This window comes from Grampus griseus (assembly GCF_964374135.1).
Source record: "Grampus griseus genome assembly, chromosome: 11".
In the NCBI taxonomy this organism is placed as follows: Eukaryota; Metazoa; Chordata; class Mammalia; order Artiodactyla; family Delphinidae; genus Grampus; species Grampus griseus.
Genome location: NC_139005.1, coordinates 71,535,542 through 71,551,855, shown reverse-complemented (window position 1 = coordinate 71,551,855; position 16,314 = coordinate 71,535,542). Strand labels below are relative to the sequence as shown.

Sequence of the window (16,314 nt, the reverse complement as noted above, 5' to 3'; positions counted from 1 at the left end):
ATGGCAAGCCACCAGAGTTCTCAGCACAGGAAGTTTTGTGACCAAAGAGTGATGTGTCTAACAGAGGGCAGCCAGAATGGGTGAACAAACAAGAGATGTTTCATACGCACAAGACTTACTAGATTTCCTTACTAAATTAAACCTATCTCTTAACATAAACAACAACAAATGTTAAAGCTCAAAAGAGAAAAATCTTTCCAATAATTAGATTAATCAAAAACAGCATGGTGGACCAACTAGCACTGAAAGTATGCAAGTAAAGACTAGATAATCATGGATAGACTTTCTTCCCAATGTATCAAATGTTGAACTCCCTGCACCCTATAACAGGAGCTACTTTTCTACGAGAAAAAATTCCTGATGCTTCCTATCCATTTGGGGCATAGCCCTACCTCTTGTTCACTTTTAAGTAGCTCCTGTTTTTCTTCTGCTAAGGGACTAGAGGCTGGCCTTTGTCTCCTCTCAAAGGCCTACACCGAAGGAAGATCTTTGTCTTTCTGACCCACTTCTGACCTCCTGAAGAGCTTGCCCACAGTCTGTGATTTGCATGCTACCTCTTCTAACCTCTTTGGTATCTGCTTTCATATTCTCTTCATTTTGATTTCAAGTATCATGATTATACAGCATAACTGTAGTGCATCAGTATGAAGGAAACAACAGATACAGTTATGGATGAGAAAGTCAGTGATGATATTAGTGTAGCTAGAAAGCCATTGAGCTGTGGAGGTGGGAGGAGGAGAAAGAACTGAGAGGGAGAAGAAGGGAAGGAGGGAGGAAGGGAAGCGAAGAGAGCAAGTCACTCTAGGAGGTTAGTATATGGAGTCCTGAGATGAATTATCCAGTTGATTGAAAAGAAATTGGGTTGAATTTCTGCTAGGTCTACTCCCCGGTTTCTTTAAACCTGTTCTAACCTATTAGGCTATTCCTTCTTATTGGTTTCATAAAATTAGTACAGTTAGATTGATGTTTGCCAAGCTTCAGTAATTCTACCAATGTCATGATTTTTGTCGTTATACACCTTCCTTTACTACCAGTTATATTTATTTAATGTTATACATTAAACTGCTTTTAAATTGACCCTTCAAATTTCTTTTTTTCTAAGCAATAATCAACTTGGAATCATCTGTTTGATATATGTGGGTTATACATGTATATATTATATACATTTTAAAAATACACATTTTAATTTATACTCATTTGGTAAGATAAAGATGTTCATCAGTGCAGCACCTACAGTCACCTGGGGAGCCTTTGCAGTTATGCATGCCACACTGCTAAACCCCTGATTGGTGGCAAGGTCATAGAGCCTGCAACAGAGTCTGAAATAGAATCAACCTTTCTCAAGCCCGTTTCCCTTTCCATTAGACCATAATGATACATTTCAGGAGTGTAACTCCTTTGTCCATAATATATATGCAACTCTTTGGAAGATTCTGGCAGACCAAAATTACTCCTAAAGGCTGGCTGTGTTAAGATTGGGATTGGCAGAGAGGAGTCATTAGTTAAATGATTTTCCTATACCGTCGCATTTGCTTCTGTTTACAGACTGTTTACAGACTTTCACTTCTGCTTAAAATGGTTTGTAGCACTGTTTCGATTGAAAGTAAAAGTAATTATTTAATACTCTGAACTTTTGGTTTTTTCAAACATTTATTTTCGTAACCATGGAGGGGGAGGTAGTCTCCTAGTCAGAGCTCTGTAGCCACTTGGAGTGAAGCACTTGATGAAGGATGCAGAGTGACATAACAAGCCCACATTTCCACTCCATGTTCTCCCTGAATTTGTTTGCTATTGAGTGTGGTGGGGAGAATAATGCACCCCTGCCATGCCCAAAGATGTCAGTGTCCTAATCCCCAGAACCTGTCAATAGGCTATCCTTAATAGCAGAGGGGAATTAAGATTGCAGATGGCATTAATGATGCTAATCAGCTGATTTAGGGAGTATAGCCTGGATTATCCAAGTGGGCCCAAGGTAATCACAAGGCCCTTAGAAGTGGAAGGAGGCAGAAGGGAAGGGCAGAGTGGGTGATGTGAGGACTCAATTCACCACAACTGACTTTGAAGAGGAATGATCCAAAAAATCTGGATAGCTTCTAGAAGCCTGGAAAGGCAAGAAAAGGAACTCTCTAGAGCTTCTATAGGGAACACAGCCCTGCCAACACTTAGCCCAGGGAGATCCATTTTGGACTCCTCACCTCCAAACCGTTAAGATAATGAATTTGTGTTGTTTAAAGCAATTAAGTTTTGGTTATTTGTTACAGCAGTGATAGAAAATTAACACAGTGAGCTTCAAATTTTACCTAGTTTCTTGTTTCTCATGGTTATAGGTTTGGCATATTCATTTTGAAAAAAGGCACACTGAACTAATTAAGGCAAATTTGGAATCCTACTCTCTTATTAAAATACCTAATTCCTAAATTTACACATTATTCTTATTTCATAGACTCTTGATGTTAATGTCTAGTAAATATTTTCTTTTAAAAGTTAATAAAATGCTTTTTAGTGTTCTCCAGTTATAAGAACAAATATAAAAGGGTTTTGGGGCCCGCCTGCGGCAATGAAGACACAGCACAGACTAAAAAAAAGCGGGGGGGTGGCAGGGGCGGGGTTTGGAGAGTTAATATTTGTTTTAAGTATTTTTTAAAAGCTCTATAGGGGACTTCCCTGGTGGCACAGTGGCTAAGAATCTGCCTGCCAATGCAGGGGACACGGGTTTGATCTCTGGTCCCGGAAGATCTCACATGGCTCGCTGAGCCAGCGCTCTAGAGCCCCCGAGGCACAACTATTGAAGCCCTGCAGGCCTAGAGCCCATGCTGTGCAACAAGAGAAGCCACCTCAATGTGAAGCCCGAGCACCGCAACCAAGAGTAGCCCCCCGATCGGGCAACTAGAGAAAGCCCACACGCAGCAGCAAAGACTCAACGAAGCCCCAAACAAAGAAACAAACAAAAAGCTGTATAGCCAGGGCTCTGGATTCAAATTAAGTTCTGTCATTTCCTAGCTGTGGTTTGGGAAAATTGACCTAAGACTGTTTCATCAGCTATAAACTGGGAATAAAAATGACAGGGCCTATACAATAGATTTATGGAAAAGATTTGATGAGATAATCTCTGTAAAGTACTTAGTACGGCGCCTGGTATGTAATTAAGTGCATCATATAATGGTTTTATCTACTATTATTGTTGTTGCATTATCTTTCCGACTCCAAAACCTTCTCCAGCAAAAAAGTACAGTTTTCAAAACTCTGGCTGGGTTGGTGATCTCCACGTTTAATAACCTATCGCTTCTCTTTCAATCTTAATTTCTAAAGAAGCAGCAGTAAACCATTCTGGAAACAGCATCTCCCTTAGCAGTATTCAATCCTGAGTCAACTGTTATTTCAATGATTAAATATTCATTCACTAAAGTAATTGTTTAAAAACAACAAGGGTAAGACAATGGCCTAACTATATAGATCCTAATTAAGCTTTAAAAACATTTCCATAAAGCAGGACGGGGCGAATTGTTTGCTAGGCCCCCAGTGACCTCTCCCACACCGCCTCTACAGAAAAGAGGGAGCTCCGGGCCCTCGCCAGCGCGCGAGGTATTTCTTCCGTCCCCCGGCGGTGCCAGGTGAGCCCCGGCGGATCTTAAGAGGCCGAGCAGGGACTCTCGACTACCCGCGTGCAGCGCGAGCGGCGGCTGCATGGTGTCCAGCTTCACCCTCGGCGCCCCCGCGCCCTGGTGGCCTCCCGGCCGTGCGCACATGGGCCCCCCGGCGGGGGGACGCGCTTGGCTTGATTTGTCCAACTCTGGTGTATTCGCGGGGCTCCGGCCGCCCTCCCGGGTCTCCCTCCCGTGGCCCAGCCCAGCCTTGCTTCCCCGGAGCTCCGGAAGGGAAGGAGGCGTGTCCGGAGTAGGCGGGAGGGAGCTGTATAAAAGTGCTGGCGGCTCCCCTACCCGGGCTTCACTCGCCGCCTCTCGCCGGGACCGGGAGCGCTCCGCGAAGCACGAGTAGTGGAGAGGGCGCTGCGCTCGGGCTACCCAATGCGTGGACTATCTGCAGCCGCTGCTCATGCAATATGCTGGAGCTCCAGAACAGCTAAACGGAGTTGCCACACCGCTGCCTGGGCTGGATCACAGCGCTGCCTTTCCTTATGAAGAAGACACAAGTGAGTAGGGCGCGTCCGGGAGCTCGCTGGCTCTCCAAGAAAATCGCGCCTGGAGGCCGGCGCGTCCCGGCCCCAAGTGCCAGGGCGTTCGGGGCTGTGCCTGCCGGAAGAGCCTGGAGGGCGCTGGGGAGGCGGGTGTGGCGTGCGAGCCCCAGCCGCCCGGCCCGGGTGAGCCTGGGAGAGGAGGAGTGGGAGTGATGAGAGGGAGCCCGTGTCAAGTTTGGAGCTGTAGCCCTTAAGTTGGGAGCTGTCAGTCGGGAGCCGCAGTTCCTGTAAGATGGAAGGATCTGTCCTTTGGCCGGAGAGTTTAAGTGATTACTGAAAGGCATGTCTTTGCACCGCAGACATTTTCCCGTGGATTTCGGGGACATTACAACAGTTCCCCACGCGCCACGCTCGCTCGCGCACCCAGATTTTTGTGCAGCCCCTGGGTGGGTACCTGGCTCGTGCGGACGCGGGTGCAGCCGCTGGAACTTAGCCAACCCAGAGTTCCTTAGTGGCCGCGTTCCGCTGGCCGGAGAACCTCCCCGGCCAGCCCCGGGAAACTTGACTCCCGCGGCGTCTGCCAGGTTTGCGGCTCTAGGCAAGAGAGCTCTAAAGGGGGTAATACCTCCACATTGCACCCACTTTCTTCCATTACAGAAGAGAAAAAGTTGTTTGTGTGTGTGTTAATGGGCACCTCTGATGGTAGTTATTGAGGTAATTCCCAGTGCTGCAAAATTGTGCATTATACAGAAGCACAGTGGTAAAGCACCGTCCAGGGGTACAATTAGTTTAGTTTGTTTGTTTTCTTGCAGCAGATATCTGGATTTAGAAAGGGCCGCCACCGTACTCCCATGCACAGTTCTTTTTGCCACTGCAGGTCTTACCTCCACTTACTTCTCCCCTTAGGAATTTTTCTGTTATCTGCCGCGGGTTGGGTAAGGCTGCCCTTTCACCCCCCAGAGGTGCTGTCGGAGATAGCAGTTCCTGAAGTGTGTCGAAGGGGTGGAATTGGTGGGGGAAAGGTTGGTACAGATCTTCAGTTTAGAATGTGCTGAAAATGCTTTATTTAATGACATACTTAGTGTCATATTTTAAATAGGTGTCTAGACCTGGGAAGGGTACATATTCAGAGGGGAGTATGAAGACTCGAGCCCATTGCACCCGTGTGGAAAAGGGCAGGAGGGAGGGACGTGGCCTGGAAGAAATTTTTATGTAGTCTCTAGGGCAGCTGCCCAAGACCGAGGAGAGGAGCGGAGCGCAAGTTCCTCTCCTGCAAGCAGGTTAGTTTATAGGCAAAGCACCTGGGATCACCACAGTGGGCTGTTGAAATGCAAATGTTAAAGACTGGCAACAGAAGAGAAGTTTTAATCTAATTACTTGATTCGTACGTGCTTTCTGCTTTGTGGAATAATAAGCATGGGCGGACGGGGAACCAATTCTTTGTTATAGTAGCATCTGCTCACGTGAATGGTAGTGGTGAGATGTGGGTGGAGAAACCGCTACCTTCTAGTTCAGGAAAAGAGCCTAAACCTTCCTATTTAAACAAGATCACTGGAGACAGATCAGGTTAATGACCAACAATCCAAAGGGGGGCGATGTACTATCAAGTCACTTTGAGAGTCAGTAGGATTGATGATCCTTGCACCCTTGCTTTGCAAAACAAAAGTGAGCTCTGTAATCTCCTTTCTCACTTCGATTAAATGGCTGTGTAAATTGGATTACATGGGATAATTCCATTGAAAACTAGAAAGAGGTCAAACTAGCCTGAAACTCCTTGGTGTTAGTGACTCAGTACTGCTGACCAGAGACACTGCAGGCAGCTAAATATTTTAGAAATGTGACCTGCTCAGGCCGAGTAAAAGTGCAAGCCCTTTGGGGGAACTTGCTGCTGTTAAAGGACTGAAGGCAAAGGAGGGCAGTGCCCTTGGTGAATGAAGGCATTCATTGCCTGGGATCTAATGACCTTCAAGGTTTCCTTTAAAGATACGTCTAGCAATTCCATATTCTTGCCACAGAAAAAGGGGACCCTGGAAATAGCATGAAATCAATGAAATAATCAGTGGAAATGGGGGAGGGTGCTTAGATCCTCATTCATATTGTTAAATTTTCTAATCCAAAAGTTACAAAGAAATTTCCTGTGCACCTCTGTATGGATGGAGAGTAGCATAAGGAAATCTGACATTAAGTCGTAAGATTGTTCTACTGAATCTAATGTTATATTTGCCAGGGAGGAATATCTATTAACATTCAATAGTTTAAATAATCATTTGTAAAGATGGCATCAATTCCAGAGTTCTGTTATAAAACAAACAGTTGTGTACCCTTCCATTACCCAAGATATAAAATGAGAATTTAATGATAATTTTAAAAATACACTTGAATTGTGCATCTCTCCAAGAATCACAGGGACACCAGGCATTCTGGACTTTCAGTCAAGCTAAATAAATGTGGAAATGCACCAACAACCACTTGAGGTTTGATAAATGATTCTTTAATTTATTTAGCACGTGTGATGAACTTTTAGCATATGGGAAATAATTACATGGGCAGTAGTCGTGAGGAGCAATTTTAACAATAAGTTTAGTCACAAGTCTACAGAAATGAAAGCATTTTGTGTTTTTCAGATTTCTGAATGTATTTTATCCATATTGTGTGGTTTTACGTTTTCTGAAGGGAATTGTGTCTCTGGCTTAGAAAGAACATTATTTCAATGTATAAGCATTTTTTTCAATGTAATACTCTGATAAACTGGTATATTAAATAACAATTGGACATTAATTTGCAAGACCAGTTAGAAAAGTGCTGGGCTTCCCTGGTGGCGCAGTGGTTGAGAGTCCTTCTGCCGTTGCAGGGGACGCGGGTTCGTGCCCCGGTCCGGGAAGATCCCACATGCCGTGGAGCGGCTGGGCCCGTGAGCCATGGCTGCTGAGCCTGCGCGTCCGGAGCCTGTGCTCCACAACAGGAGAGGCCGTAACAGTGAGAAGCCCGCGTACAGCAAAATAAATAAATAAATAAATAAAAGTGCTATCAGTTTAACAGGGCTGGTGCCATGTTTATTGATGTTGTACTTACATTTTAGTTTTGAGATGGTCTGGTCTGTGAGAGTTTTCACGACTGCTGTCAGTTTTAGAAATATGAAGATAGGAGAAATTCATCTGGCGAACGGTGTAGAAAAGGCCATTTTAGGCACACATTAGTTCTCAGAAGAAGCAAATAGAATGTTTATTAGCTTTTGTTTTTCCAGAGAAAATATCCCTCTTTTGTCTGTATGAAGTTTGTCATCTGGGTGATGATGCAAGTTTACAGAAAAATTTAACATTTATGAAAAGAGCATTTTTAAATTTTGTCCTTAAAATCACTCCATTTGGAATGTGTGCTTTGAACAATCCTAATTTTTGTAGCTTTTAATTGATAGATTCTGCCAAGACTTTAAAACTCAAGTGCTAAGTCGATTACATGCAACATAAAACAAGGAAAATAACCATATGGAAGTCTGAAGGCCCGGCCCAAGCCAAACCAATTAAAATCGCCAAATTTTATTTATATCTAACTGCTGATTTGGAGATCGCAAGTTATGAATCACATTTATGCTATAATGATAGGGTTATTGAAATCTTTCCATCACCATCAATAACATTAAAAAAAAATTCTCCCCAAATAGCTAGTCTGAAACTGGAGGTTTCTTGCATGGTCCGGCGAGCCCCACTGAGTGTGCCCTTCCCCAACCATGTCTAGGGAACACCTGAGATATAGTGGAGAGATCTTAGGTTCTAGCTTTTCAAGACTTTGATTCTAATTCCTGTCTTACCACTGGTAAGACAAATGACTTTAGGCACTTGGTTTAACTTCTTGGGATTTCCATTTTGCAATCTGTACAATGATTATAAAATAGTTATAAAGATCTGTAAGGATTAAATGAGATTTTATATATGTCTGTATCCCAGCACAGTGGCTTACTGTAGTTACAGTCTGAATTTATTATCCCCGAGAAGAGAATTGCCTGCCGACTAACTTAAAAGCCAGAAAAAAACTAGCTTTTGCAGGTAAATGTTGCTTAACCATCAAAGCACAGAGACCAAATTTTCATAAATCTGGATCTCTGCATTCAGCCTTATAAACTGATACCTGTTTGTACTATCAAATCAGGAATGTATGAAAAGAAAGGTTATCTGTGGCAGGAGAGATGATAAATGCTTTAAAGTTTTTCTTCTTTTTTTTTTTTTAGATGTTGGGGGTAGGATTTTATTAATTTATTTATTTTTGGCTGTGTTGGGTCCTCGTCTCTGTGCGAGGGCTTTCTCTAGTTGCGGCAACCGGGGGCCACTCCTCATCGCCGTGCACGGGCCTCTCACTATGGCGGCTCCCTTGCTGCGGAGCACAGGCTCCAGACGCGCAGGCTCAGTAGCTGTGGCTCACGGGCCTAGCTGCTCCACGGCATGTGAGAGCCTCCCAGACCAGGGCTTGAACCCGTGTCCCCTGCATTAGCAGGCAGACTCCCAACCACTGCGCCACCAGGGAAGCCCTAAAGTTTTTCTTAAAAAGTGAAAATAAGAGTTAAAATTGAAAATAGGAATCGAAAATGGGAATATAATCACCATCTCTGATTCACTTTCATATTTCCATACTTTTGCTTTCTAAGTGCCTCTTGTCTGATTCTGAGGGTTTATTTTTCATTTTAGACTAAAGAGACTGGGTCAGTTTCCTGTCCTTGGTGTTCGTGAACTTGCTCTTCAGAGTGAGGACAAGCATTCGTGTCTGCAGTGTGTCTTTATTGTCTTTATCAGGCAACATGTAGTGACATTTTAATTTTTTTCATTATGCAAGTTTGGGAGATTTTTTTTTTCTTTTCTCAGTTTCCTTAATGTTCCCTTTCGTAAATTAGGGTAAGGCATTTGGATATAAATCTGTCAGGAGTGATCTTTTATCTTTGTTTTCTAGTACATGAATCATGAGCACCTGCAGGAGACTCTCTTTGGTGTTAGCCACCTGTGTAGTCAGAACAATTTATAAAACAAATTGAAGGAACACCAGGATGATTTTATAATATATGCTGTTTTCAGGGTTATTTTATTTAGACTTTGTCTCATAGAAACCATTGACTATAGACTTACTGATTTATAGATGCAGTGAGATGTTTTTGCCTTTTCACTTAATTATGGGCATGATAAAAACTGTTTACAGGGGCTGGGACTTGGAGAGAATTGTCATTATCCCATCTCTACCTATTTCCTTCTGTCCAGAAAAATGGAGGTGATAGGGGGTGATTTTCTTATAATTAGGCCTCATGGATCTTTTTCTAAAATTGCAGTGTGTGTCATCTAAAGGAAGACTGTCTGTTACGTAACTCTCTTTGTCTTTTGACTACATTTTACTATTTTTTTCTAGGCTGCCACATTGACTTGGTTATTAGGGGATGGAGTTCATTTATTAGCGCAGATACTATGTTGTATGACTTCGGGAAGACATTTGAATCTCTCTGGACCTCAGTTTCCTCCACTGTAAAATGAGAGAGTAGGACTAGGTGATTTCTAAGTGCCTTCCAGTTCTAGAATTCTCTATGTCTAAGGTAGTAGTAAAATAGATGTTTGAACCAGATGGCATTTTAGCTTCCTTTGGTTCCGAGATTCATGTAGTCATTGCTTTGGTGTGAATAGAAATTTTAACCCTTTTTTTATGATGATAAAGCAGCCAATGGGGAGAAATGAAGGAGATTTCAACTTAGACTATTCTACTTTTAGCCTTTTCACCTGCTACTTGATATTCCTCTATAACAAGAATGGTATTTGCACTTGCTATCTGGGCAATATCCATAGTTGAAAGGGATCTTTACTTTCTCTCTCCCAATCTTTAAATCCTCTAAGTGAAGAAGAATCATAAGGCAAAGTCAGACAGCCAGAGGACGTCATCTTACATAACTAATGAATGTCTGCCTCCCCGTATTTGCTCATTGTTTCTACCCCTGCGGTCTCCAATATCTGTGTGCGTGGAGAAGAAATGGAGAGAATTTGATCCTGTAGTGGAAAGAACTTCCGTGCAGGGAATCAGAGGTACGGACCCTGCACTTGGTTCTGGCTCCAGGGCCGGTCACTGGATCTTCATAGTCTTGGGCAAGTCACTGAGCCTCAGTAATATTGTGCCCTAGAGTTAATCCTGAGAAGAAGAGTGAAGGGAAGAGGTCTGCAGCTGGAGACACAGAGGCTGAAAAAGGAGGGAGCAGCCCTTCTGCCTCTGGGAAAGACAGTTTCTGTGGATGGCACGTTGCCGAGTCTCAGTCTCTCCTTGCCCTGACTTTTTGCAGGTCTGGACCCCCTCCTCCAGGCAAGAGACCACGGATTCCGCAGAAAATAGAGCTGTGACAATGATGATAATGCTCTAAGCACCAGCAAAATCTAGTGAACTTCCTGCTAAAACCATGTTCAGAATTGAGGCAATGATCCAGACACTTAAAAAAAAGTAGCAGTAGCTATCTTTCATTTATCTGGATGAAGGAATTCAGCACTTGACTTTGCAGGTGTAGCTGTTGCCTTGGTGCTTGGAGGGCTGCTGATTAGAATGTAGTCTCTAAGGGGGCAGTTAGGGTACCTTTTCTGTGTTCCTGGTGCACAGACAGCAGCTCAAAAATCTGACAGTGGCCTTGCAAAGAATGCCTTTGCTCTCTAGGGTGACCAAGCAAAAGGGTGCACAAGACGAGAGAGCGAGAGCAAAGCCATCGTCAGTGCTCACTGGAAAAAGTAAGCCCCAGCCTCCTTCACCTTTGCAGAAAGGGCATCCCCACTGTATAATGTACCCTGACTGCATACTGTGCCCCCACTCGAGACCAGGGAGGACAGAGCACAGCCTGAAGGGGGCCGTTGTTTGTCTTGCATACACATACTCTGTTGCCCTTTCAGGAGCGGAAGTTCATCTTTTGTTTAAAAGCCCTGTGGGTGCTTAGCACTTTTGCCTCTTTTTCCTCTTGACTTGAAATCTCTGAAGCCAAGGACCTTTCCATTTAAGTGCCTTTACTAAAGTCCAGGGCTGAATCACATCTTGTAATTGGCCTGTTTCTTCTAAATACCAGTGTTTGAGTGGTCGTAAACCAGGTTGCCTCTAAAAATTACAGCTTAATAGTGGTTGTCTATTGTGAGGAACCCCGTTGTGCTGAGTTTTCCACTGTTTACTTGGGGTCCCTTTCGCAAAGCCTTCCTAGACAGCTACCTTGTGAAAAAACAGATTCCTTGATTTCCAAGAAGAGTGTTGCAAAGAAAGTAGGTTGTGTTTATAAAGGCCTTGCACCCTTCCTGGTATGCGTTGTCCATATGGATGGCTGTTAAAATTTACATTCACTGCCGAACTTTAGATGGGAGGAGGGAGGCAGGGTAGAGGTGCTTCATATAAAAGGGTTTCTAATGTGATCTAGAAAACCCAAGGATTGCAAAACAAACCCCGGCAGTCACACATCGTTATTTATGGTTCTGTGTTAAACCTACAGTTTAACACTTCTGAAATAGTCAACACGTTAGGGATTTCCATTTTTGATGACCGACTAAAACCTCTGTGATTACTTTAGTTTGGATCTCTGGCGATTTTAGAAAGCTGCTATCTTCAGCCAGCCCTACCCAGAGATCTCTGATGTGTTCTGTTAGGTGGAGAACTAACACAGGTCATTCTACTGTTTGTTAGAAAGATAAATTATCACAGTAAAAGGAGCTGGGCTGGTGCTTTCTGCTTCCAGGTGGTGCAAAGGGGTTGCTAAAATGCAGGGATAATAAAGTAGTTAGAAAACGTTCATGAAGAATCAAAAGGATGATATTAGTATAATGTTTTTAGTGCTGGATGAAATTAATTCTGTGTAGAAAAGCATCAAACGACAAAATAGGGTTTATATAATCCTTCCATTGTTACGCAACAAATTGTTTTGTTTTAGAGAAACAGTTTTGTTTTCTCTAATTCTTAACCCCTGCCCAGGAAAATACTTTAAAAGTTTAGGACACATTTGTTTATAATGTACTATGGCCATAATGGTACTCTACCTCTTAACAGTACTAGAAAATAGTGGACTATAAAAAATAGTTCCCCGTTTGAAATTTGGATCTTTCTTAGTCTTAAACAATTCCATAGACTTTTATCGATTTGACCATTTATTGTTTGCATTTCTGTATAAATGTCACACAAATGATTCAGCTTGAAGGAATGAAATTTACTACAGTCTGTGTCAAGCATTTGACATTTAAATGTGTATCCATTTTAAATACTTTCATGATTGTTTTGTAAAATCAAATCACCCTGATAATAAGATCATGCCAAAATGGCATTTAGTAGAAAACAGTTCCAAGATGAATTCAAAGAACTTTTCTTCTGGGAGGTAGGTACTGTTTTCTTTAAACCCCAATTCACAGATGAGGAAAAGGTCTTTAACGTGCCAACTCCAAGTGTTTTATGGTCATGATTAACACCCAAAGAGATTTAGCTGTCACTGCCACAGTGTATTAGTGCGGCCTATTCAGAACCTCAAAGATACACGTTCTGCTTATAGGAACATTAAATCAAAAACAAACACAATTCAGATATTAAAAACAGTTGCCTGTAATAGTTGGCAACAAAAATTTTGTGATTCCAGTTACCTAGCAGAGTGGCTCATACTAGAGGTTCAGTGAACACAGATGGAATGTTGTTGAATAAATAAATGCCTGATTTCAGGTTGTTAAGTGCCAACAACCTTTTTTAGAAGCCTTTTTCTTTTTTTTTTTAACAGAAGGCAAATTTTAACTACTGTCCTGGCTCTGTTATACACAGATGTGTCTGGTTGATGATTAGAAAGGCTACTTTGTTCCCCATTTACAGTATTAATTTTCAGTGAATGTGCACTATTATTTACTAAGTGAAACTGGTGGGCATGTGAGAATACAGAAAACACTGGACTGAATCAAATGTAGTAGTGGTTCGGCCTCTTACTAGCAGTGTGCCCTTCAGTAAGTGTTTCTCTCTGAACTTTTCCTTCCCAATCTTTAAAATGGGTGCAGAAATAACTTATCTATTGGTAGTACTGATGTCGTGATTAAGTGAGACAGGCTGTGTAAGGGCACAGGTACTTGCTCTTAGTAAATAATCAGTTCCTTCTCTGCAAGAGGAGGGAATCATGGAAGCTTTCAGCAAATCCACATGCTGTAAGACATAAATTCATTGTTCACAGTTCCTGCCTTTGGCTATAGGGCTTGCATGAATAAATGAATTAAAATAATAGAGCTTAATACCTTAACTGCCTTATTTATACACAATCTACCTTCTTTAACACTCGCAAGCACTCTTAGCAAATTAAACAAAATTTTCCTCCAATTTTACCCCCTTTATCTTTCTCCCCTTTCTACGAAAGGCAACAATTATACAAAATAGGCCAAAAGACAAGCTGCTTAAGAAGAGAAAGGATAGGGGACTTCCCTGGCAGTCCAGTGGCTAAGACTCTGCACTTCCAATGCATGGGGCATGGTTTTGATCCCTGGTCCGGAAACTAAGATCCCACATGCCACGGGGCACGGCCAAAAAAAAACAAGAGAAAGAATGAATAAGACTAGTTAATATGTTAATATCCGTTGATTACTCACTATAGATGAGGCACCAGGCCACAAACTGCACAGGAATATCTCATTTGATTCTAGCCAAAAAAAAAAAAAAAAGTTATGAAAGAGAGATTATTGATCTCATTTTTTTTAACAAGGAAACTAAAGTTCAGAGAGATTAAGAACACTTAACCAAGATTAAAAGGGAAAAAAATTGCAAGTAAGTGGAAGAGCTTGGATTTGGAGCCAAGTCTGCTTAATTCTTTTTTTTTTCCGGGTCTCTCACTGTCGTGGCCTCTCCCGTTGCGGAGCACAGGCTCCGGACGCGCAGGCTCAGCGGCCATGGCTCACGGGCCCAGCCGCTCCGCGGCACGTGGGATCCTCCCGGACCGGGGCACGAAACCGTGTCCCCTGCATCGGCAGGCGGACTCTCAACCACTGCGCCACCAGGGAAGCCCAAGCCTATTTAATTCTAAAAACTAGATTCCATTGAACCACGTCAATGGAATGGACCCATATTTAAATATACATATACATACGATCTGTAAGACTCAAGCCTTTTTTTAAAAAAAAATTTGCGGGTGAAGATGATGGTTTTTTAATCTTATAAGGGGAAGGTTGAGAGCAAGCGAAGCAGGGTTCCCGGGAGAGCGAGGGGTTGCTTCTGATGCAGCTTGTCAGGACCATGCAGGAGGGTAAATGGCTGTGAAGAGCAGCAGCACCTCCACAAGTCGGGGATCCAGGGTTTGGTCCCCAGCCTCTCCCACCTCAGTCTCCTTAGCCATCGAATGCCTGCGTCAGCTGACCTGTTGTGTGCGAGGTCCTTATAAACTGGAAAAATGTCATTTTAATTTATGGAATTAAGAATTACTGCCGAGAGGACTTCCGGGAAGATGGCGGAAGAGTAAGACGCGGCGATCACGTTCCTCCCCACAGATACACCAGAAATACATCTACGCGTGGAACAACTCCTACAGAGCATCTACTGAACGCTGGCAGAAGACCTCAGACCTCCCAAAAGGCAAGAAACCCCCCACGTACCTGGGTAGGGCAAAAGAAAAAACTAAACAGAGACAAAAGGATAGGGACGGGTCCTGCACCAGCGGGAGAGAGCTGTGAAGGAGGAAAAGTGTCCACACACTAGGAAGCCCCTTCGCGGGTGGAGACTTCGGGAGGCGGAGTGGGGGAGCTTGGGAGCCGCGGAGGAGAGCACAGCAACAGGGGTGCGGAGGGCAAAGCGGACAGATTCCAGCGCAGAGGATCGGGCCGACCGGAACTCGCCAGCCGAGAGGCTTGTCTGCTTGCCCGCCGGGGCGGGCGGGACTGGGAGCTGAGGCTCCGGCTTTTGTCGGAGCGCCGGGAGAGGACTGAGGTTGGCGGCGTGAACACAGCCTGCAGGGCGTTAGTGCACCGCGGCTGGCCGGGAGAGAGTCCGGGGAGAAGTCTGGAACTGCCGAAGAGGCAAGAGACTTTTACGTCCCTCTTTGTTTCCTGGTGCACGAGGAGAGGGGATTAAGAACGCTGCTTGAGAGAGCTCCAGGGACGGGCGCGAGCCGCGGCTAAAAGTGCGGAGCCCAGAGACAGACATGAGACGCTAGGGCCGCTGCTGCCGCCACCGGGAGGCCTGTGTGCGAACGCAGGTCACTAGCCACACGCCCTTCCGGGGAGCCTGTGCAGCCCGCCACTGCCAGGGTCCCGGGATCCAGGGACAACTCCCCCGGGAGAACGCACAGGCGCGCCTCAGGCTGCAACTTCTCGCCGGCCTCTGCCGCCGCAGGCCCGCCCCACACTCCGTGCCCCTCCCTACCCCCGGGCCTGAGTGACCCAGAGCCTCCGAATTAGCGGCTCCTTTAACCCCGTCCTGTCTGAGCAAAGAACAGACGCCCTCCGGCGACCTACACGCACAGGCGGGGCCAAATCCAAAGCTGAGTCCCTGGGAGCTGTGAGAACAAAGAAGAGAAAGGGAAATCTCTCCCAGCAGCCTCAGAAGCAGCGGATTAAAGCTCCACAATCAACTTGATATACCCTGCATCTGTGGAATACCTGAATAGACAACGAATCATCCCAAATTAAGGAGCCCTGTGGATGAAAGGCTCTTGGTGCTGCAGCCAGGAGTCAGTGCTGTGCCTCTGAGGTGGGAGAGCCAACTTCAGGACACTGATCCACAAGAGACCTCCCAGCTGCACATAATATCAAACAGCAAAAATTTCCGAGAGATCTCCATCTCAACGCCAGCACCCAGCTTCACTCAACGACCAGCAAGCTACAGTGCTGGACATCCTATGCCAAACAACTAGCAAGACAGGAACACAACCCCACCCATTAGCAGAGAGGCGGCCCAAAATCATAATAAGTCTACAGACACCCCAAAACACACCACCAGACGTGGACCTGCCCACCAGAAAGACAAGATCTAGCCTCATCCACCAGAACACAGGCACTAGTACCCTCCACCAGGAAGCCTACACAACCCACTGAACCAACCTTAGCCACTGGGGACAGACACAAAAAACAACAGGAACTACGAACCTTCAGCCTGCAAAAAAGGAGACCCCAAACACAGTAAGATAAGCAAAATGAAAAGACAGAAAAACACACAGCAGAGGAAGGAGCAAGATAAAAACCCATCAGACCTAACAAATG

General features: G+C 44.4%; 1 protein-coding gene across 4 annotated transcripts in view; it reads left to right on the top strand.

The window, feature by feature from the left end:
* Positions 1–3,962: 3,962 nt before the first annotated feature.
* Positions 3,963–16,314, top strand: part of KITLG (KIT ligand) — a 93,266-nt gene continuing 80,914 nt past the window's right edge. For all 4 annotated transcript variants that reach the window (XM_082666575.1, XM_082666576.1, XM_082666574.1 and 1 more), the window contains exon 1: positions 3,963–4,150. In XM_082666575.1, coding sequence (XP_082522701.1) covers positions 4,136–4,150 — 15 coding nt within the window. In that variant the 5' untranslated portion in view covers positions 3,963–4,135. The remainder of the gene's footprint in view (positions 4,151–16,314) is intronic.